The sequence below is a fragment of the Saccopteryx bilineata genome, chromosome 5, assembly GCF_036850765.1.
Source record: "Saccopteryx bilineata isolate mSacBil1 chromosome 5, mSacBil1_pri_phased_curated, whole genome shotgun sequence".
Classification (NCBI taxonomy): Eukaryota; Metazoa; Chordata; class Mammalia; order Chiroptera; family Emballonuridae; genus Saccopteryx; species Saccopteryx bilineata.
In genome coordinates, this window is record NC_089494.1 from 56,877,328 (window position 1) to 56,902,246 (window position 24,919).

Below are 24,919 nucleotides of genomic sequence, written 5' to 3' on the forward strand. Positions count from 1 at the left end.
ACAATGAAAGAAGTGCCCCTTCCAGAAGTGCGGCGGGGGCTGGATAAATGGCCTCAGGTGTCCGCATGCAGGCCGTAGTTTGGGGATCCCTGTATTAGATTTTAGATTATTCCTAAAAGCATCATTCAGAAACATATTCAGAAAAAAATATGTTAGCCAAGAATCTATTTATATTTTTTAAAAAAATCATTGGCTGTTGTATAGGGAATAGAAAGTAGGGACAAACAGTGAAATAGGAAGACAAGAGGCTGATAGAATGGAAGCGGAAGAATTAATGAAAAAGGAGGTGTGGTGTTTGAGAGGAGGGAGAAGAGGTGCTCTGGAAATAGTAAAGATTACTGAGGCAGCTATCCCCCACCTCGAGGCTGTGGCATGTCAGCTGTGAGAACGAAAACAGCAGTCAGAGCATGCAGGGCTGACTCCTTTGTGTGGACGGATTTCAGGGAAAGCAGGAAAAGCCAGGATGAGGCTATGGGAGAGTTTGCTGTTCGCAGGGGTGAGTTTCAGGGATTGCAGTGGAAGGATTTAAGGCTTGGGGACTTTTTGTCTCAAATAATTTTTTTGAAAATTCTTTTGTATGTTATTTAGTCCATCTGGAAGAATTATAAAATATGTTCTCCAGGAACTAATTTTATCCTTAATTTACTTTAAAATGTCTCTATTACAGGAATGGTTTGCAGTATATGTGGAGCTTAATCAGCAAATCGCAGCACTCTTAAACGCTGGGGATGAGGAAGATCTCGTGGAACTGAAGTCCCTGCAGCAGCAACTTAGCGATGTTTGCTATCGACAGGCCAGTCAGCTGGAATTTAGGCAAAACCTCTTACAAGCGGCTCTTGAATTTCATGGGGTTGCCCAAGATGTAAGTGTCTACTCTGATTGATTTTCTTTTCTTCAAATTATCTGAAACCTTATCTGCACATAATTTTTGCAGGTTTGCATGTCTCCTAATTATTTTTCTGAAACAGTAAAATAATGTACTGGTGGGGAAATGAGATAAAGTCTTTGATTTTGTTTTAAGTCAATCTGCATGCAACTAAACCTTTTTTGTTTACATAATGTCCCAACTAGTAGATGTATTTTCTTTATATTGTTTCTCAGTGTTTATGCTTTATAACATAGAACAAAGTGGACGTTTCAATACTCTAGTACATTCTGCTGACCTGGATATATTGCTCTGTCGTCCTGGTGCATGCATCTGTGTGTTCTTTCAGATAACATGTATTCTAATTATTCATTCTTGTCTTTTAACAGCATAGTCTTTTTCAAGTATAACTGTGATAACCTCATTAGATAAAAACCTCATTAATCATTAAACACTGTAGATGCTGTTTACATCAGGGTTATCTCTTTGGTGTCCCTCTGCTTTAGTTGTCTCAGCAGTTGGATGGCTTATTAGGGATGTTGTGCGTAGATGTAGCACCAGCTGATGGAGCATCGATTCAGCAAACTTTAAAACTGCTTGAAGAGAAGCTGAAAAGTGTTGGTAAGCAGATTTTAAAAATGCTGAAACATAAGGGTTCTTTTAAAAAATATATCATTACCATCGTTAGACAAGTTACTGTATACTGAACTGATAATTATTTACAGGAAACACAGGAAAAATTAATATAAAAAAGTTTTTTTTCCTTTTAAGGATGTAATTTATGCTAAAATTTATACTTTTTAGTTTACTCCTCTTCATTGGACCTTTAGCCTTTCTTCTTCACCCTGCTATATTTATAGGAGCTATGTCTTGCATATACTACGAGCAGTTATTTTGTAGTGCATGCATAAACTGTAACTAGCTGTGAAGTGTTCTGTGGTGAACCCTGTATGCCCCAAATTGTGTTTTATGCAGTGATTTTCGTTGTTGCTATATCCTAACCTTGTGAAAAAATAGTTGGTTTGGTTCTGTGCATATGTTTCTCCAGACTGGCAATATAGCCAAGATGATATACTCTCGGGGGGGGGGGGGGGTCCAATTTCATTAAGCTAGTTCTCTCAGTTGACAACCAGGCCTTGTAAAATATAGTACAGTAGTAAATACAGTGACTTTCCCTAGGGCATGATTGGAGAGATAGATAGACGTAAAAATCAGAAGTAGGGGTGGATTGAGTGGGACAGGAGGGCAAAGGGGAATGTAGGAGAAACAGAAGCCTAAGGCAGAGATTTAATAAATGCTAACATGATTAAACTAAATTAATTAATTATTAAAAAGCATTTGAAGCAATAGGTTTGAAAAATCATATTTGTATTGTCTTTTTGTTTGTTGGAACCTTTGTTATTTTAGCATAATACATATTTAGTATTTAATATGCCAGATGGAATGTATTTGAAAATGTCAGCAGTTTAAAAAAGAAAAGAAATGCCTTTATGCTTCTCTAATTTGGAATATTGTAAACATATACTAAGTATTTCTTCTTGTTGGGCATAAACTAGATAGTGTCTGTTCTCAAAATATTTAGCATTCTTTAATGTTGCTTGAATGATTCCAAGTCTTGCAGCTCATACCTTTTTTTGAACAAAATATTTGCCTTGTTCTCCAGAAAATTGGACTACATAAAAGCAGAAAGAAAAAAATTTAAAACTCTTGGAAATTTTCATACTTTCTCTCTGCTTTCAGTTTTTAAAAGTTATTATTATATCTGGAAATTTACCCCTTAGAAATTCTCTTTAAGGAAAATTTGGTATTGGGTTTGGGGGCACACCAGTTTGAAACACATTGAAAAGGGTGTTATTGCTCAAAATATTCAGAGGACTCCATCCCAAGATCATTTAATATATAACACTGTCATACTTAGAATCCTAGTATGGTATCTGTGAGAGGGTTTACTTGAGGAAGGGAAAGTATTTTTGTTGTTTAAGAGATTAAATCTAGTAATTTTTTTTTTTAGATGTAGGATTGCAAGGTTTGCGTGAAAAAGGTCAAGGTCTTCTGGATCAGATCTCCAATCAGGCGTCCTGGGCCTATGGAAAGGATGTAACCATTGAAAATAAAGAAAATGTGGATCATATACAAGGAGTGATGGAAGATATGCAGCTGAGGAAACAAAGGCAAAGTTTGACTGTTAATGTTAATTTTTGCTAAGACAACATATAATACTTAAAACAAAAGCTGATATAATTTATATTTTCTATTCAAAGTTTTTACCTGTTAATAGTAGACATTGTAGTAAGTTTTTGATGAATATAATAATTGTGTATAATTATACTAACAAATAATGATAATTTGTTCAGCTAATGAATGGGTTCATTTTCTCTTTTACTAAGTAGTAAAAAATTTCAGTTAAACTCAAATACTTTGTATTCCTATTCCCAGTGTAGCCAATGACTCTTCTGTGTTTTAAGAAAACCCTTTTTGGAGAAATTTGCTTTTCAATTATCATTTGGTTTATTTGGACTTACATTTGTCATCTACACTGATCTATTTATTCATCTAAACTTCTTAACAAATTGTCATATATCCACTGTTGTCATATTTGCTGTAGGAGGGTTAGACTGTAGACTCTAATGTTGGAGTAAGATGATGAATGCGATGGCTAAGGGTATGATGATTAGGTTAGTTGCATTTGATACAGAGCTAGGAATTTAAAGGGGTCTTTGAAAACTCAGTTCACAGTAACAATTGCAAACTATAGTTGTTTCTCTGCATCTGGTTCCAGGACCCTCAGAGATAAAAATTCACAGATACTCAAGTCTCTTATATGAAATGGTGTATTTTCATATAACCCACGAATATCCTCTTGTATACTATAAATCATCTCTAGATTACTTATAATACCTAAAACAGTGTAAATGCTATGTAAATAGTTGTTATACTCTATTGAGGGAATAATGACAAGAAGAAAAGTCCAGACATCTTCAGTATAGATACAACTGTCGTAGGCCTAACTACATAGTACACGTCAGCAACATAGTATTTTTTGTGACTACTTTTCATGTTAAACTCTATGTACCTTACACATTATCTACTTTATTTTTTCTGAATCTGTCAGAAAAGTAACAAATGCTTTTCCATTTACAGAGCACTCTATGAAAACCATTTGGTGAGGGCACTAATACATATTTTTCCTAAAAAATCACTGTAATTTTTACTACATAATAAATGTCAGCAACTGCATAACTTTTTTTCTTTCACGTCATCAACAAAACCTACAGAAACTCTCCCTGTACATCGCAGAGAAAATAGTCATCAGGCAGGTATTTCTTCCACTCTCGTGTCTGTGAATTTATCCATTTCATTATTCGATCTCATCACAAAGGATGATATATCTCTGCTCTTACCAAAGCCAATCTTTCCATGTGCTCTCATGGAAATCAATTTCTCCTCACTACATCAATTCCCATTCTTTACTCTGATCCCTGTCTGTCATTTAAATGCTTAAATCTCTCCTATTAAAAAAGAATGTAAACACACATGTATACACTTTCCTCCTTCCTGATAGTTAAGTCACTTTACTTTTCAACCATGCTCAGTCTCGCTTCTCTCACCATTTCACGGATTTTGCTCTAACTGATGTCTCCAGTGACTTTGTAGTTGCCATATGTAATAAATGCTTGATCTTCCTGAAAATCCAGGAATACTTTTAGTCCTAATTTTGCGTGACCACTCTGAATACCTTAGACACAAGTGAATTTATCTTCTTGAAACTCCTTGACATCCTTATCTTTTTCAAGACACCTTCATGGTCTTCTTTCTGACACTCTGTTTCTTCTCGGTTTTTACTCTTTGTCTTCTAACTCAGTGGTTTTCAACCACTGGTCTTGGACCGGTGCTTATTTGCCAGAAATTATATATAATCTTCATATAATATGAGGGTGGTTAACTCTTTCGTGGACTGACAATGGTCATGAACCAGTGGTTGAAACCACTATCTGGCCTTGGCCAGTTGGCTCAGTGGTAAAGCATTGGCATAGTGTGTGGATGTCCAGGGTTCGATTCCCGGTTAGGGCACACAGGAGAACTTCCTATCTGCTTCTTCACCCTTCCCCTCTCGCTTCTCTCTCTCTCTTCACCTCCTGCAGCCATGGCTCAATTGGAGAGAGTTGGCCCCAGGCTCTGAGGATGTCTCCATGTCCTCCCCTCAGGTACCAAGAAGAACTTGGTTGCTGAGCAAAGGAGCAAGGCCCCAGATGGGTAGAGCATCTCCTCCTAGTGGGCTTTCTGGGTGGATCCCAGTCAGGGAGCATATGGAGTCTGTCTCTGCCTTCCCTCCTCTCACTTAATAAAAAAAAAAGAAAGAAAAGAAAACCACTATCTTACATTGTTTTTAGCTTCAGCGTTTAGAAATAATTATCATCCTCTTTACCACCCCTACTCTTCAGTTCTTTTTAGAATTATTTTAACCAAGTTGCATTTTAACAATATGCTATAGAATTTTATTGACGGCATCCTTATAAAAATAGCCTTGTGACAGTGATTTCTGTATTGTTATTAGGCTTTTTTAAGGAACATCAACTGTAATGGAGCCCCATACCTCCAGGTTAACTTGTTATTGGTATTTGGGATTGCAGTGAGAATTCTCCTTCCCACCGAGAGTGTATAGAATTGCATGGGATTGAAGGGAAGAGCTGAGTTAGGCTGAGATATCCTAAAAGTTTAATCTGTATATTATCCAGGCAGACCGTAGTATATTTAAAAATGTCCTATATTGTGTTTTTCTACAGCCAGAGAGCAATAGAAATTTTTTTCTTCTTAAGGACATAGGTGGACTTTGGTTTCTTTTATTCAAGTTAGATGATACTATGAGTAGTGTAACATATTGAAAAGTATTAATTTTATTTCCTTGAACATTATCTTCTAGATTAGTATTTGAGAAACTTTGCATTTTTATCTTTGAAGCTGGTTTAATAATAATTGGCAATGGAGGTTTCTTTGGATTTTAAATGCTTTGCTTCAGTACTTTGCACAATCCATGCTATTCTCAAGAGGGCTTGTGATTCAGTATTCGTCAGGTATTTAGGGTGTTTGATGTAATGTAGAGATAGATATCCTTAAAATTCTTAAAAATCAACACAAAATAGTTAGTTTCCATAGTGTTAGTATACTATAAAATGTGTGTGCCAGATAATGATGCTATGATAGTTATCAACAAAACCGATGTGCTATCCTAAATTTTTGTTTGGGTTTATTAGATGTGAAGACATGGTAGATGTGCGAAGGTTAAAGATGCTTCAGATGGTACAGTTGTTTAAGTGTGAAGAAGATGCTGCCCAGGTAAGGAGCAGTCTGGTGCATTCTGTAGTTGTTTTTTAAGATTGAGTTTACCTAACTATAAGCAAAAGTGTGCTTTTCATGGTCCTTAGAAAATAACATTAAGTCAGATTCTAGTTTATGCTGTTGAAATAATAAAGTTTTGTATTCCTAGTTATCTTACTGGTCTTATTTGATTTACCTTCTTAAAAAATCTTCTGTTGGGATTATTTATTACTTATTATTGTTGACTTGTTATCAGTTATATCCCAGGATAAAGGCTGGATAGCACATTGCTTTTTTTAACCCATAATAGAGTTTTTCAACTATGTAAACAATTTGCTTTTTGTAGTTAGCATCAGGGAAATCATTTCAGCTTGACATAGAAGAAATATATGATTTTAAATGGTAACATAAATATGTCTGAGATTCCAATAAGATCTATATTACATAAGTATTTGATCTTCTATTGTAAATCATATGATAACAATTTTAAAAGAGTGATTCACTTTCATGGATCTTTAGATTTTTAAAAATTTTGAGTGGGAGGTGGGTTCATTAATTCATGTAGCTAGTCATTGAATGAAATATGTTATTAAGAACTTAGGCTATAACTAATAGATTAAGTAATTATGTAATATTACCTTTCTTTTTATAAATGTGGTATTTTGATATAATAAGTAAAGACTTATGAATCCAGCTTCACTGTTATTAATTTCCATTTAGGCGGTAGAATGGCTGAGTGAACTTCTGGATGCTCTGCTTAAGACCCACATCAGATTGGGTGATGATGCTCAGGAAACGAAAGTTTTACTGGAAAAGCATAGAAAATTTGTGGATGTCGCACAGGTGCAAAACTGGTTTTTTTTTCTACAAGCTCAGTGTTTGAATAGCTTTCTGCATGATATAATGTAACTTAACCCTCCAAGTCCAAGAAGGTTAGTTATGTTATTCCAGAAATATCATAGAACTAAGAAAATGTCAGCTGGTGCATCAGAACTAGCCCACATCAATGTGAGAGGGTTTATGTTTCCCTGAATAAAGGTTCTGTGTGCTCCTTGTGATACATATATTACAGAATTTTTTAGGCAATCCCAACTGTTCATTCATGAAAGTTAATATGAAATACATGTTAATACCAGTTGGTCAGAAACCCCAGTTTCTACATCTCAATGACGTTAGTATAGCAACACAGGTTTTTCTGTTGTTGTGGAAAGTATCTTTAATTTCCCTAATAATTTAGTTCACACTGTAACAGTTGTGGCTTCCTATGTGGAATATAGAGTGCCTGTTTTCACCCACTTGTCTTAGTTAATGACTGAACAGACACTCTTTTGGCCTGTGGAATTGAACAGATTGAGATGAAAACAGAAGAAACTTGCTGAAAACTAACTAAAAGTACTGCTTCCCCTTCATGATTTATGCATGCTGATAATTTGTAGTAATAAGTTCCAGTGAAGTCATTCGGTATTGATTTCCAGTAGTGCACTTGATTGCAACCACATTCCTCCTGCACTTTCCCATCCTCTTTTTCAGAATTCTTTTACTATAATTTCATGTTTACTCTCTTTTTTAGAGCACTTATGACTATGGAAGACAGTTGCTACAGGCCACAGTTGTGTTGTGCCAGTCTTTGCGCTGCACGTCTCGGTCCTCCGGGGATACACTTCCTCGGCTGAACAGAGTATGGAAACAATTTACAATAGCATCTGAAGAGAGAGTGCATAGGCTGGAAATGGCTATTGCATTTCACTCAAATGCTGAAAAGGTTTGCTTTTTCAAAAATGTGGTCACAGTGGTATTGTGTGTTTTTAAAATGTGTTAATCTTACTCATGTAATTATGTGATTAGTCTGTTTTTTAAAAATTATATTCATTGTTTAAAGTTTGTTTAGATATATTGTTTTAGAGAGTTCAAATCAAATCCTCTCAGTAATTGATACCAGTGGCGGAGTACAGTGGTTTTATAAATTCAAAACCATTCAGCCCTGGTCAGTGGCTTGGGGGATAGAGCGTCACCCCGAAGTGCCGGCGTCATAGGTTCAAGTCCTGGTCAGGGCATGTATGAGAAGCAATCAGTGGGTACACCACTAAGTGGATGCTTCTCTCTTTCTTTCTCTCTCTCTTTCCCTCCCTTTATTTCTCTGAAAAAGCAAAACAAAACAGAAAACATTCAGTAGTTCTCTGTCTACTGTGCTTCTCTCCTCACAAACTTACTGCCCAGAATGTACTGTCCATTCTTTAGGATGTCATGGTTCCCATCTCACTCATAATGCCAGGAGAGGAGACTTTGCTTTAGTAACTGCTATAAATTGTCCAACTATTTAAAAGAACACTTTGTAATTTTTTATATTCAAAATAGAGTCTGTCCAACTAAAATGAGAATAAGGGTGAAAATCTAAAACCTTCATGTGTTATTTTTTAAAGAGTAATTCTAGAATTTATTATGTAATGAGGTATTTACTCCCAGAAATCAGAAAGGAATGAACAGTGTCACTGGGCAGTCTTTAATAGAACCTTTTTCTTACCTCGCACAGAGATCTCCATTTCCATTCTGCAGAGGAGCTTGATTATGTAGGTAGCTTTGTTTTGACCACTTACAATGGAAGTTTACATGTAGGGGATGGTTAGTACAATTTAAGATATGCGAAACCTGAGTTGTAGATGTGATAGCCTCATCAGTTGAACAGAAGAGGTGTTGCCAGGAACCCTAGGAATTAAGCAGTTTCTGTTTGTGTTAAGAAGTACATTTATTGGGAAATGTTCATAGTGAACTCTTTCTGAACTGGTCAGTGAACTTGACAGGTCAGTGCTTTAGTTTAAAATGGACCTAATGATAAACTAGGCAAAATGGCTTAATTTGTTCCTCTACTGATTATTTTAATGAAAACTTTTTTATAGGAGTATAATATTAACTTAGTATATAGGTCATAAATGTTCTGCTCAGTTAATTTTAACAAAGTGAACACACCTGTGTAATCAGTGCACAAACACTGAATGTTACCAGCACCTCAGAGGCTTCCCCAGTCCCTTTAGGCCACACTGCTTCTGCTAACCCCTCCCTCCAATGCAGTGGTGACCACTCATGCTATTTCTAGCATCATTGAAAACTTTTTGGGATACTGTCTTTTAAAGGTAGCAGTAAGAACATTTTAAAATCTAGGCTTCTTTAACATGTCATATAAGAATATATATGGTTGGTAGTTTTTTAAATAAAAGTTAACATTTCTATTTTTTCTATTCTGTGGCCTTTATCATGCTTATTTTTATTTATTTTTTAATCTTATTTAGAAAATTAACTTTAACAGGGTTACATTGATCAATTAGAGTTTACAGGTAAACATTTTTATAGCATTTAAACTGTTGATTATGTTATATACCCATCACCCAAAGTCAAATCATTTTCTGTCACCTTATATTTGTCCCTCTTTACACCCTTCCCCTCACGCCTCCCCCTGGTAACCATTTCACTTTTATCTATGTCCATGAGTCTCAGTTTTATATCCTACCTATGTGTGAAATCATAGTTTCTAGCTTTTCGTGATTTACTTACTTCACTCAGTATAATGTTCTCCAGGTCCATCCATGTTGTCATAAATGTCACTGTGTCATCATTTCTTATGGCTGAGTGTTATTCCATTGTATATATGTACCACATCTTCTTTATCCAATCCCGTATTGAGGGACACTTTGGTTGTTTCCATGCCATGGCCACTATGATGAACATGGGGGTGCATGTGTACTTTACATACCAATATTTTCAAGTTTTTGGGATAACCAGTAGATGGATTGCTGGGTCATATGGTAGTTTTATTCTTAATTTTTTGAGTAACCACCATACTTTCTTTCATAATGGTTGTACTAATTTGCATTTCCACCAGCAGTCACAGCCTCTCCAACACTTTTATTTTTGGGGAGGTTTTTGATAGTTGTTTCTATTTCCTCCCTGCTTATCGGTTTAGGCTTTCTGCTTCTTTATGACTCAGTCTAGGAAAATTGTACTGTTCTAGGAATTTATCCATTTCTTCTAGATTGTTAAATTTGGTGGCATATAGTTTTTCATAGTATTCTACAATAATTCTTTGTATATCTATGATATCTGTGGTGATTTCTTCTCTTTCATTTTGGACTTTGTTTATATGAGTCGTTTCTCTTTTTTCCTTAGTGAGTCTTGCCAAGGGTTTGTCAATTTTGTTGATCTTTTCAAAGAACCAGCTTCTTGTTTTATTAATTTTTTCTATAAAATTTTTCTGTTCTCTATAAAAAACCCCGAATAGCCAAAGCAATCCTAAAGAAAAAGAATGAAGCTGGGGGCATAACAATACCTGACTTCAAACTCTATTATAGGGCCACGACAATCAAAACAGCATGGTATTGGCAGAAAAATAGACACTCAGACCAATGGAACAGAATAGAAAGTCCAGAAATAAAACCACATATATATAGTCAAATAATTTTTGATAAAGGGGCCAACAACACACAATGGAGAAAAGAAAGCCTCTTCAATAAATGGTGCTGGGAAAACTGGAAAGCCACATGCAAAAGAATGAAACTGGACTACAGTCTCTCCCCCTGTACAAAAATTAACTCAAAATGGATCAAAGATCTAAACATAAGACCTGAAACAATTAAGTACATAGAAGAAGACATAGGTACTCAACTCATGGACCTGGGTTTTAAAGAGCATTTTATGAATTTGACTCCAATGGCAAGAGAAGTGAAGGCAAAAATTAATGAATGGGACTACATCAGACTAAGAAGTTTTTGCTCAGCAAGGGAAACTGATAACAAAATAAACAGAAAGCCAACTAAATGGGAAATGATATTTTCAAACAATAGCTCAGATAAGGGCCTAATATCCAAAATATACAAAGAACTCATAAAACTCAACAACAAACAAACAAACAATCCAATAAAAAAATGGGAAGAGGATATGAATAGACACTTCTCCCAGGAAGAAATACAAATGGCCAACAGATATATGAAAAGATGCTCATCTTCTTTAGCTATTAGAGAAATGCAAATCAAAACGGCAATGAGATACCACCTCACACCTGTTCGATTAGCTGTTATTAGCAAGTCAGGTAATAGCAAATGTTGGAGAGGCTGTGGAGAAAAAGGAACCCTCATACACTGTTGGTGGGAATGTAAAGTAGTACAACCATTATGGAAGAAAGTATGGTAGTTCCTCAAAAAACTGAAAATAGAACTACCTTATGACCCAGCAATCCCTCTACTGGGTATATATCCCCAAAACTCAGAAACATTGATACGTAAAGACACATGCAGCCCCATGTTTATTGCAGCATTGTTCACAGTGGCCAGGACATGGAAACAACCAAAAAGCCCATCAATAGATGACTGGATAAAGAAGATGTGGCACATATACACTATGGAATACTACTCAGCCATAAGAAATGATGACTTCGGAACATTTACAGCAAAATGGTGGGATCTTGATAACATGATACGAAGCGAAATAAGTAAATCAGAAAAAAACAGGAACTGTATTATTCCATACGTAGGTGGGACATAATAGTGAAACTAAGAGACATTGATAAGAGTGTGGTGGTTACGGGGGGGAGGGGGGAATGGGAGAGGGATAGGGGGTGGGAGGGGCACAAAGAAAACAAGATAGAAGGTGACAGAGGATAATCTGACTTTGGGTGGTGGGTATGCAACATAATTGAACGACAAGATAACCTGGACTTGTTATCTTTGAATATATGTATCCTGATTTATTGATGTCACCCCATTAAAAAAATAAAATTATAAAAAAAAAAAAAAAAAAAAAAAAAAAAAAAAAAATTTCTGTTCTCTATTTCGTTTATTTCTGCTGATTTTTATTATTTCCTTTCTTCTGCTGGTTTTGGAATGCCTTTGTTCTTCTTTTTCTAGTCCTTAAGATGTGAAGTTAAGTGGTTTACTTGAGCTCTATCTTGTTTGTTTATATAGGCCTGTAGTGATATGAATTTCCCTCTTATTAGTGCTTTTGCTGCATCCCAGAGATTCTGATATGTTGTATTGTTATCTTCGTTTGTCTCTATGTATCTTTTGATCTCTGCTTTTTTTTTATTTTTCTTTCTTTTTATTTTTTTCTTTGCATTTTTCTGAAGCCAGAAATGGGGCTGAAGTCAGACAGATTCCCACATGCGCCCAACCGGGATCCACCCGGCACGTCCACCAGGGGGCGATGCTCCGCCCATCTGGGGCATTGCTCTGTTGTGACCAGAGCCATTCTAGTGCCTGAGGCAGAGGCCACAGAGCCACCCTCAGTGCCCGGGCAAACTTTGCTCCAATGGAGCCTCGGCTGCGAGAGGGGAAGAGAGAGACAGAGAGGAAGGAGAGGGGGAGGGGTGGAGAAGCAGATGGGTGCTTCTCCTGTGTGCCCTGGTCGAGAATCGAACCCGGGACTCCTGCACACCAGGCTGACACTCTACCACTGAGCCAACCAGCCAGGGCCTTTGATCTCTGCTTTTATTTCTTCTTTGACCTACTCATTTTTTAAAAGTATGTTGTTTAGTTTCCACATTTTTGTGGGTTTGTTTACCTCTTTTTTGCAATTGAATTCTAGTTTCAAGGCTTTATGATCAGAGAATATGCTTGGTATAATTCCAGTCTTTCTGAATTTGTTGATATTATTTTTGTGGCCCAACATATGGTCAAGTCTTGAGAATGTTCCATGTATACTAGAGAAAAATGTATACTCTGGCACTTTGAGATGAAATGTCATGTAGATGTCTATCATATCCAATTGTTCTAGTGTTTCGTTTAAGGCCAATATTTCTTTATTGATTTTCTGTTTGGATGAACGATCTAGAGCCGTCAGCGGTGTTTTGAGGTCTCCAAGTATGATTGTATTTTTGTCAGATTTTGTTTTTTGGTCAGTTGGTAACTGTCTTATATATTTTGGTGGTTCTTGGTTTGGTGCATATATATTAAGAAGTGTTGTGTCTTCCTGGTTCAGTGTCCCCTTTATCATTATCAAATGACCGTATTTGTCTCTGATTACCTTTGCTGTCTTGTAATCAGCATTGTTGGATATGAGTATTGCTACACCGGCTTTTTTTGGATGTTATTTACTTAGAGTATTGTTTTCCAACCTTTCACTTTGAATTTGTTTTTATCCTTGTAGCTTAGATGTGTTTCCTGTAGGCAGAAACACATCTTTTTTAATCCATTCTGCTACTCTGTGTCATTTTATTGGTGAGTTTAATCCGTTTACATTTAGTGTAATTATTGACACTTGTGAGTCACAATGAACAACTAAGGTGTCGCATTGATTGCTTTCTCATATTTGCCTTGACCATGGGGCCACAGCAGACCGAGTAACCCCTTGCTCAAGCCAGCAACCTTGGGTCCAAGCTGGTGAGCTTTGCTCTAACTAGATGAGCCCGTGCTGTCGACCTCGGGATCTCCAACCTGGGTCCTCCGCATCCCAGTCTGACGCTCTGTCCACTGTGCCACCGCCTGGTCAGGCTCCTCTCTCTTTTTTAATTGGATTTTTTGCTTTTTTGTTCCTGAGCTTTGTGAGTTCTTTATATATTTGGGATATTAACCCTTTATTGGAGCTGTTGTTTGCAAATATTATCTCCCGTTTAGTTGGCTGCCTATTTGTTTTGTTGTCAGTTTCTTTTGCTGTGCAGAGGATTTTTAGTTTGATATATTCCCATTCATTTATTTTTGCCTTTACCTCCCTTGCCTTTGCGGTCAAATTCATAAATTGTTCTCTATGGCCAAGGTCCCTGAGCTTAATACTTATGTCTTCTTCTATGCAATTTATTGTTGCAGATCTTATATTTAGGTCTTTGATCCATTTTGAATAAATTTTTGTGCAGGGGGACAAAGTGTAGTCAAGTTTCATTCTTTTGCATGTGGCTTTCCCATTTTCCAGCACCATTTATTGAAGAGACTTTCTTTTCTCCATTGTGTGTTTTTGGCTCCTGTCTCAAAGATGATTTGTCAATATGTATGTGGTTTATGCTTATAATAAACTTGACTTAAGGTTATTTTGCTGTGCAAACCTCTGGTAAAATCTTCTGTTGTCAGATTTTATTTCCCTCTTGACTGTGTTCTATTTCATACCAGTAAGCATAAATGTAAAAGCATAAATATAAGCAAATTGTATATGATTGGGAAAATATTTAAATTGAATCTAGAAGTTTAGACTGTAAAAATGTCCTTTATGAATAGTGGTGAAATAAATGACTGGGTTAAGTAAAATATAATGCAGAAAAAGTTGCAAAATATCATTTTCCATTACCTTATATTTTTTCCTCTTTATGCCCTTCCCCCCCACCCAATGATTTGACTTTGGGTAATGGATATACAACATAAACAACAGTTCAAGTACTATAGAAATGTGTACCTGAAACGTATATACTCTTATTGGTCAATGTCATCCTGTTAAATTTAATTTCCTAAATAAAAAGACCTAAAAAATACAAAAAAAAATTATAATGGGGGTAATTTTGGGGTGGTAAAATTGCAAACTTTTTCTCTCCTCATATAAATAAACTAACCAATTTTTTTCATATGTATTATTTTTATAATGAAAAAAATACCAAAAAGAGAAATAAATGATACATTTTTGTCTTCTCAGTCTCCCTAATCAATTATGCCAAACTACCTTCAAAGTTCCAAATAACTCCAAACTTTGGGCAACTCAGGATATAGGCATGGAAAGCATTCTGTTTAGCACATAATAAAATTGAAAAACAATAAAAAGAAAAGTTGCAAAAATAAATACTTTTTCTTCTCTCTCCCCAAATTTTGCAGGTTTTTTGCAGTTAAATTTAATTGTTAATAGTTAAGGGAAAAAAAATAATATCAAAGGTTGCAGAACTTCCCTATATTTTAATTATATCAGTTTACTTCAGTTATGGCAACACATCAATTTTTTTTGTTGTTTGGCTTTTGGGAGGTTTTTTGGTAAGAGGAGGGGAGATAGTGAAGCAAACTCCTATATGCACCCTGACCGGGATCCACCCAGCAACCCCATCTTGAGTACCAAGCTATTTTTAGCCAATGCTTGAGTATTAAGCTATTTTTAGCACCTGAGATTGATGTGCTTTAACTGAGCTATCCTTAGTGCCCAGTACTGTGCTCAAACCAATCGAGCCACTGGTTACAAGAGGGGAAGAGGGAGAGAAGGGGGAGTGGGGGGGGGGAGCAAATAGCCACTTCTCCTGTGTGTCCTGACTAGGAATTGAGCCCGGGACGACCATACACCAGGCTGACGCTCTATCCATTGAGGTACCAGCCAGGGCCAGCAGATCAGTTTTTAAACTAACTATAAATTGTTAACCCTCTGAGTAGTAAGTTTTTTCATGGTCTCTGACCTCCAGAAGTGAGTTTTTTGTTTCTTGTTTTTTTCAAAAATGAAATTAGTTCCAGTTCCAGTTTTATTAACTTTAAAATCATGTTATTTTGATAACAAGTTTATGGGAAAAAAGAAGAACATACATTTGCCTTTTTTTAATGTTGCCTTACACATTTTGAAAATAAATCAATCATACTCTGGATGGTCAGAGGGCACGAGGACATACATGAACATTTGTACTACTCAAAGGTTTAACTAGATCATCACAGCATTTATGTGCATCTGTATCTCATTTACATCCCAAGCACTAAAAAACATATAAGTGTTAAATAAAGGGACTTAATGAATGAAAGAATACTTCTTAAGTACAGTTTGAGCTTACTTTCCAAATACAGGGAATCCTTAGGTTACAACACAGCTCCATTCCTATGACAGTGACATAACCCTAATTTTGAAGTAAGTTGAAACACACCCTAGCCTAAGTCACTTACCTATCCTAACAGTTGTAAAATCATAATCTAGAATATAAAAACACAACTAAGCCACAGAAAAAGGAAAAGGATATAATTATACTAAACATTGAAAAATAACAAAAAAATAAGTATAAAAAATAATTCTTTACCTTTTTTCCTGTGGCTGGCTTGCACACTGGAAGGGGCATTGCAAGGTGGGAGAGAGTGGCCTATTGGGAGGAGGAAGCTGGAGAGGCAGGAGAACCTGCAGAAGGTGCTGGAGATACTGGGTCAGGTGGATCAGGATTGCCTAAGGAACACGCAGGAGATGCTGGAGATGACTCTACCTGTTCTACAGGTGTTTCATCTAGAGAAGCAGCTGATGTAGAGGGAACAGGATCTGTACAGGCCTCTCTACCTTCTCAAAGAATTGTTCCACACCAGTCTGGAAGATTGATTACTTCTTCTCTCCCAGAATCTGCCTACAGCATTGCAGTGCATCCATAACAGCTCTGTAGACAGATCCTTACCGAATCTGTCATCGCTGGGGTCCTCAGCCTGAAATTTTGCCAACCCATCTACCATAGAAAAACCTTCCAAACCCTTGTTTGTGAATCTCTTGTACTCTGGGGTTTCTATCTCTTCCTCTTTAGTCATCTGCTTCTCCAGCTGAATGAGGTCCTCAGCAGACAACTCCTCTCCCATGTGATGCTAGTAGCTCTGTGACATCCTCAGCCTACACTAACAGCATAAGGCAAAACACACACAACTCAATTTTTTAAAGTTTTTATGGGAGTGTCATATACTTGAAATATTATTTCGAAACTGTCATAATCCAAGGACCCCCTGTAATTGGTTAGTATTATTTGAATTTCTTGAACTAGTTTTGCCAATAGTAGCTCAGTCTTATATAGTGCTGTACATGAAGATGCTAAAATAAAACTAAATATAAACATCTTCAAGCTATTTGCATTAGCTTCATTTCCTTTCTCTTATGTTTTGTTGCAGATTTTGCAAGACTGTCCAGAAGAGCCTGAAGCTATTAATGATGAGGAGCAATTTGATGAAATTGAAGCAGTTGGGAAATCACTTTTGGATAGATTAACAGTTCCTGTAGTTTATCCTGATGGGTATGGTGCATGTTCTTATAACATTGTTTTTTTATTTTTGAAATCATGAAGAGAGGAGAATCTATTTGTTTAAAAAGCCAAGTCAGTTAGCTTTGGGTCACATTTTCAGTTTCTACAGTAAACTGGTTTAAAATGTAAAGAAATCCAAACTTGGCTCTTAGCAACAGTAGCACTTGGCACTTTATGCCATCAAATGTGTTACTTGACAGCTGTTGTAGAAGAAAGATCATTGACTAAGGTGACAGCTGGGGTCCAGCCATGGCTATGATGACAGGGAGTAGGGTGACTTTGGACATTGTTCAGGGAAGGAGTGGGACTACTGTTTAGTGAGCTCAGTCTATGCCTGGCACTAATTTAAGTCTTCATTGCTTTTGACCAAACAGTACCAGGCCAGTATGATTATTTCTCATTTACAGATGAAGAAATTGAGGCCCAGAAAGATTAAGTGAGGTGCTCAGGAAGTCACAGCTTCTAAGTGGAATGAGGATGCAATGTCGAGTCTTTCTGGCTCCAAATCCATTCTCTTGCACTGTGCTGTGTGTATCCCTGTTGCTTCATTTGTAAAATAATGGGCTTCTGATTCCATATTTCTTTCATTTCAAATAGTTGATGATAAAAATATGAAATTATCTCATGCAAATAAGTGGGCCAGTAAATAGATCAGAAGGAGCTTTATCTGAGGATCTAGACCTTCTCAGTGAAAACTATTTAGATAATCCAGAGGATGTTTAATTCAAACAATAGGAAAATTAAATCATTGGATACCTTTATCCTTACATTGTGGTATAGAGCAGTGATCCCCAGCCTTTTTTGGGCCACGAACCAGTTTAATGTCAGAAAATATTTTCACGGACTGACATTTAGGGTGATACGGTTAAATGTATCACGTGACCGAGACAAGCATCAAGAGTGAGTCTTAGACGGATGTAACAGAGGGAATCTGGTCATTTTTAAAAAACAAAACAGGTCCTGGCCGGTTGGCTCAGCGGTAGAGCGTCGGCCTGGCGTGCGGGGGACCCGGGTTCAATTCCCGGCCAGGGCACATAGGAGAAGCACCCATTTGCTTCTCTACCCCCCCCCTTCCTCTCTGTCTCTCTCTTTCCCTCCCGCAGCTTGGGCTCCATTGGAGCAAAGATGGCCCAGGCGCTGGGGATGGCTCCTTGGCCTCTGCCCTAGGCGCTAGAGTGGCTCTGGTCGCGGCAGAGCGACGCCCCGGAGGGGCAGAGCACCGCCCCCTGGTGGGCAGAGTGTCGCCCCTGGTGGGCGTGCCAGGTGGATCCTGGTCGGGCGCATGCGGGAGTCTGTCTGACTGTCTCTCCCCGTTTCCAGCTTCAGAAAAATACAAAATAAATAAATAAATAAATAAAAAACAAAACATCATTCAGACTTAAATATAAATAAAACGGAAATAGTGTAAGTTATTTATTCTTTCTCTGTGGACCGGTACCAAATGGCCCACGGACCAGTACCGGTCCGCGGCCCGGCAATTGGGGACCACTGGTATAGATTAATGGTTAGTATTGTGGATTCTAAACAGATGTCTTGGGTTTAAATCATCCTACCACCACTTAGTAGTTGTGATACTTTGGGCAAGTCACTTTCTTCCTTTGCCTCAGTTTTCTCATATAAAAATAGGACTCATACCTCCTCAAGTTATAGGGATATGGCAATTATATGAGGTAAAAGTATATCAACTACTTAAAACCAATCTGACACATATTGCAACTACTGCTGTGTGTGTCTTGAATATCAAATGATTATTTGGAATTGATACTGAGAAGATACACTTTTATTCCCTTAAAAGAGTAATCTTCATAGTCTATTATGCATATAACCTCTAGTCGTACCCTAACTTGAACAGTCAGAAATAGCCTATAGTCATGTTATACCTCACAATGTATGAGAGAGTAAATATGAAAACTGATAAAGTTAGCTGGTAACAACTTGAGTGTGATGCTCCTGGTTGTCCATTCCAGAACAACCCCACCACCACCACCACCACCAAGGCCCCATTTCTGTGTTTCACAGCACTTGTCAGTCTGCCATTCTGCTCAGGTCAGGCTGGGAATATCCTTCCCTGGGCTTTTTGCTTGAGCGTCTACTCCTGTGTTCCACAAATAGTTCATGTTCATTTCCTCAACCTTTCAAGATAAATGAATCAGTTCATACTATATATTCAAATTTCACAACCACCAACTTTAATATTTAGAATTTTTATTTCATTTTATATGATAATATGTGTCATGTAAAGTTTGATAGTAAGATTATTCAGATTTATCTTTTGTAACTGTCTGTTGGAAAAAAAATTTTTAAATGGATGGTTTTTCTGGAGTTACTGCTTGAAGACTTAAGTTCAAACCTTGGTTTTTCCACTATACAGTCTTAGTTAAGTCGCTTAATTTTCTATACCTTAGTTTTCTGATCTAAAAAGTGAAGAGCTTAAACAGATAATTTTCAAGAACTTCTATTTCTAAAAGATCCTGTGGCTCTGAATACAGTATCTTTGCAGGTAGGATAAAATTAAATGATTTTTACCTGTTAATGTCCCAAACAATGCCTTAACATTAAATGGTGTATTAATTGCCAACTGTATTAGACAGTGATTATACACATAGCACTGAAATACACATACAAAATTTAAATTTGTATATGTTATGGATTCAAAATTGAAATCAGTATTTCCAGTGTTACACTGTTTCATTTATTGTTGCATGGCTTGGTTGCATTGTTGGTTATTGAGATTATCCTAACTATTCATGATACAACATTTATACCACTAATGTATTTTTTGTGACATGCCTTCATATATTTTATGCATTTAAAAAATGTTTCTCTTACTGAATTACTACTCAAAGAGAAACAGTATGGTCTAAAGATGAACTAATGTCATATCTCAGATGATTTTTATGGTAAATTTTCTTCCTTTTGTATTTGCAGTGATCAGTGGATTTGTATTAATCTGAATGGGCTTTTTCTGTTTGTTTTGATTTTTAGAACTGAACAGTATTTTGGGAGTCCAAGTGACATGGCTTCTACTGCAGAACACATCAGAGACAGGATGAAACTAGTTAGTCTCAAAAGGCAGCAGCTGAGACATCCTGAAATGATGACCACAGAGAGCTAATAGCTACCAGCTTCTCACAGATCTGCGTTCGTAATAATCTCGCATGTTGTCAGCATACTACAGCGTTAGCCACAATACATAAAGATACATTTCACAGCCAAGATAAGCCACATTTCTCTTCATTTCACATTTCCCTCTACATGTTAACACCTTGCAACTACCAAGGCATAATTATTTAACATGCTTTGAGACCATAGACTCCAAGTATCTTAAAAGAAGGAACTGTAAACATTGCACTGAAAACTTGCTTTAAAGCTTTACCTGACCTGTCGGTTTATAGATGAACAACTGATAATAAGCTTTGAATGGTGCTAATAAGAGTTTAGGAATTCTCTATATAAAAATGGTTGCCCTTCCTCCCAGGTAATGTAGTAAATTTAGACTATAGTTAAATGGTTATTAGAAAACAGTGGTGTCCTCAAAATTTTACTTTGTAATTTTTCTTCAAAATTGATTATTTTTATTGTGTCAGTATGAAGAAAATCTTCAGATCTTTGATATATCATATTCATTAAAAGACATTTTCCTATTTGTATAATAATGTATTAAAAGTTGTTCATTCTTAATAAAAGGCTTCTTTTAAACATCTTATTTAATTTGGTGGTTATATCCTATTTCCAAACATGAGTGCCTTATTAGAAGGGGCATTCTTATGATTGTTAGGGTGGTTTAATACTTGTTTTTTCAAGTTGGTTGCATGTGTTTTAGGCCAGAAATTTATATGTAAGCATGTATATATAATAAATAAGCATGTTTTATCATGAAAAAAATAATTGTGGAGAACAACTTAGATCTTTAATAACTTACAAATAATGGAATACTATTTCTAATTTTTCTCTACTTCAACTTGAAAAATATTTTCCAAATTATTAACTCCCCCGAGAGACTTTGTCTTTGGAGGAGGAAGGCTGGGGAAGACGGCATGCACAGTTATTCCTTACAGTGGAGTTCTGTTTCTGGAGCTTAAGTAGCGACTGCTAAGTTTAATTTCTTATTAGAAGCAAAGTTCTGAAGTAGCCTTATACAAAAACTGTGCTCTTTTAGAAATAAAATTTATAAAATACGAGTGCTTTTAAGTTTATATTAAGTTTAAATGGTAAATGTATATAATTTAATTTGTGTTAATTTTTATTTTAGAAAAAATTTTTAAAAGATTAAAAATAACTTTTAAATCTTTGATCAATATAAAAATATGCAAAGAATTGTATGCTGGTTTCTCTTTATCCTCAGAAATGCTCATGTATCCTCTAGTGCTGGTTTCTCTAGCCATCTTTGCACTGCCAGACTTCTTGGAAAAGTCCATCTCCATTGGCTCTGCCGGCTCTCTGCTCTCTGCTCTCTGCTCTCTGTCAGCACCTCTTCATCTGGTTATACACAGCACTGCACTGAAACTTCTCAGTGGACCCCGTTAGTGAACTGAATGCTTTCTTCCCAAGCTGCATTCTTACCCTTCTCTGTCTCTGCAACATTTACACCATTGAGCAACCTTTCCTGGGCAGTGTGTCCTCCCTTGAAGATACTATCTTCTGCCATAACTCTGAATACAGTCACATCACTCTGCGTTACAATACTTCTACAGATGTGCTCTCTCGGATTCTTTCTTCAGAATGCTTTCAGATTCTTATCCTTACGGCTTCTATTTACCGCAGTGTCCTATGTTATAAATCTGGTCCAAAATCTTTCCACTACCTACTTGACATTTCAACCAAGCTAGATGAAGCTATTTATAATATGTTTTACATTTCTCCTCTTGGAGCAATTTTGGTTAAAGGTACAGCCTTTTTTCTAGCCCCACATGCCATAAAATCTGGGGCAACATTCAAATGTTCCCTCCTGTCTGGGGCTGCTGCTGCTTCTGAAAACATCCAGGAAGTTCTTTCTATATCTGATAATCCTTTCAGTCTTTTAGGGCTTAACTTCTATGAGTGTCAACTTGTGTGATTCTCTATTCAGTCTCATGATGGTGCTAACCACATGGTACAATTGTTTATATCTTCCTGCTACATTACAAGCTCTTCTGAGGGAAGGAATACCAGGGACTTCTGGTCCCAGACCTTTGCTCAAGTGTAATAATAGTTGCTCAGTTTCCTTGTATGTAAATAGCCTTGTAGAGGCATTAGTAATAATCCCTCATCTTGTAGTCTGAGGTGTGTATTAAACATACTTCCTAAAGTTATGACTGAGTTATGAGTGAATCTACTCATTAGGAAGCCATTTGGTATTTTAGGTACTTCAATACTAGCTAATTTAAATATTCAGTTATACTCAATGTCTGTTTCTTCTATTGAATTTTAGAGTAGGTAGAATGTTTTTAATAGGAGTTTGCTGGAAAAGGACAGGATTGTAAGTAATGAGAGTTACAACATAGTTATACCATCAACTCACCTGCTTTCCAAGTGAGTTAAATTTTATATGCCTTAAGCTATCCTGCATACAGCAAAAGTAAAATAAGGCAACGTGTAGAAATGTTATTTATAATTTAAGTGTTTCTGATGAAGCTGAATATGCTTTTAACATAATAAATATTGTTGTTCTTCATTTATAAACTTGCTGCTACTTTCTGTATGTTAATCTGTATATAAACATAACATTTATGAATGAAAACCCTGCAATTCCCTAATGTAATTTTTTTTGTAGTTCATTTAGAGTACATATGAAGGAGGTAACTGCAGTCTTTTTGAAATCATGAGCTTTTTGTATGAAATAAATTAGTGTTGACCAGCAAATGGAGAAAGAAACAGTTTCTAATTGGTATATGCCACAACCTTCACGTTACTTTAGCCCATCTCAGGGAATTACTGCAGTGTGTTAATTAGACTAGTTTTGTTTGGGGTTTTTTTTTTTAGGAGGGGTGTTATATATTTTTTTTCTTTATCATGTATTTATTTTCTCTCGTGTAAATTCAGTATTAGCAGTTTTGGCATTCATCCACACACATTTTGCCCAGCAGTGTTATAATGCAAAGATGATCATTTCATCTCATAAAAGTGGCTTTATTCCCAGTCCTCATTATTGATGACATTATTCTGCTTGGGTGACATTGGTGATATGGATGAAACTGCTCGGCTCACTGGTGAGGATGTTGATTTCAGGTCTTGGATTCATTGCTATAGAGATGATTGGATACTTCTCTCACTTTATAGGAATGTTCCTAGTATTAATGTGTTTGTTTCATTACCCCATCAGTTGACATGCAGTGTGCTGTTTAGTTTATTATCATTATACTTAGTGGCATACAGCTTAATATGAACATGACATTTACTTTCCTGCTCATTCTGAGCAAACCATACTCTCTGATCTAAGAGTGGTGTGATTGTGGGATAACTGGACCTATCTCTGTATAGTCTACTTTTTGAGAAAGAATTTAGAATTTCCTACTGTATTGTAAGTTTCTTGCTAGAGAGATTGGATATTATTATGTACTTTTCCCATCTTCACAGTACCACAATAAAATAAAAACTAAATATACTGTGGTTACTAAAACCCTCCACATCTTGAGCCTATTGAAATTGGTATAGGAAACTAACATTAGTAAAGATCATCAATGACAATATTTCCATGATTGGGATATCTTTGCTTAAATCCCTGAAGGAAAATTTTTTTAGGATTAAAAAGTTGGGCTGTAACATAACTGGATACAGTTAACGTAATTAGCAAATTTACAAGTAGTAACTTTCAGTTAAAAAAATAGAAAAGCTTCAGTTGGGAGTGGAAATTATTCTTCTCTAGGTAACAAATCCCTTGATAATGCAAAATGAAGTACAGGTTTAACATATGACATTATTTGACTTTAGTATGTACTACTGAAAAGTCTAGGTTTTGCTAAGAAGCATAAATGATGGCAGGAATAGTAGGAGAAAGATCATAAAAGCTCCCACCCAAGTACTAACCAGGCCCGACCCTGCTTAGCTTCCGAGATCAGACAAGATCAGGCGTGTTTGGGGTGGTATGGCTATAAACCATAAGAGCTAAAATAACTATAGTGAATATAATGAAAAGAGTTCGGATTTTGACTACTTGACTTCAAAATCTGGCTTTGCCATTTACTGACCTTGCTAAAAACCGCTAAACTCTGGATCTGTAAATGAGAGATATCCTGTTAAGTAATATCAAGAGTGAAATAACAATCATGTTTAAAAATGTATTGAAAACTAAAATGTTACCCAAAATGGAAGGTATTATTACTATAAATATTTTTTCAGAATAGAAGATTGGGTATTCTTTACTTTCGCTCTTGTCTCGGATTACAGGCGTGGGTCCTGTGGGGAGCGGCACATTGTTCACACTGCTTCCTGAACCTCCGTTCCCCAAGCTCAGAACTGCCAACTGAAGATACTGAGGGCAGAGTCGGTGAGCTCATTGCTAAATAACAAGATTTTTAAATCTGACAAATAAACTTTTTGTGGCAGGATGATAGTGCAGCAAGATGGAAAGCAAGTGAGGAGTGTCACCTACTCTGAGGTTGACAGGACATGACACAATTCCATTAATAAGTAAGTGAAAGAAAGTCATACTTGGAGAGGATTTTAGGCAGCACCAATCTATAGATAAACAGTAAGTGCACAAAGCTGTTAAGATGAAAACATGACTTGAGACCACCCTTAATGCTGTTCAGTTAGAGAAATCTTGGTAAACTTTGATAATAATGGAAAAGACTGATCCTGTAATAGAGATTGATAGGACTAAGGGTCGGTCCTCCATGAGATAGCGTGAATGT

The 24,919-nt window shown here is 36.4% G+C and overlaps 1 protein-coding gene across 2 annotated transcripts in view; it reads left to right on the forward strand.

Annotated features, from left to right (window-relative positions):
* SESTD1 (SEC14 and spectrin domain containing 1) overlaps window positions 1-20,773 on the forward strand; it is a 125,519-nt gene extending 104,746 nt beyond the window's left edge. For both annotated transcript variants that reach the window (XM_066233191.1, XM_066233190.1), the window contains 8 exons: window positions 668-862; window positions 1,372-1,486; window positions 2,877-3,036; window positions 6,118-6,199; window positions 6,902-7,024; window positions 7,752-7,943; window positions 16,957-17,078; window positions 20,073-20,773. In XM_066233191.1, the coding sequence (XP_066089288.1) occupies window positions 668-862; window positions 1,372-1,486; window positions 2,877-3,036; window positions 6,118-6,199; window positions 6,902-7,024; window positions 7,752-7,943; window positions 16,957-17,078; window positions 20,073-20,202 (1,119 nt within the window). In that variant the 3' untranslated portion in view covers window positions 20,203-20,773. The remainder of the gene's footprint in view (window positions 1-667; window positions 863-1,371; window positions 1,487-2,876; window positions 3,037-6,117; window positions 6,200-6,901; window positions 7,025-7,751; window positions 7,944-16,956; window positions 17,079-20,072) is intronic.
* The last annotated feature ends 4,146 nt before the right edge of the window (window positions 20,774-24,919 follow it).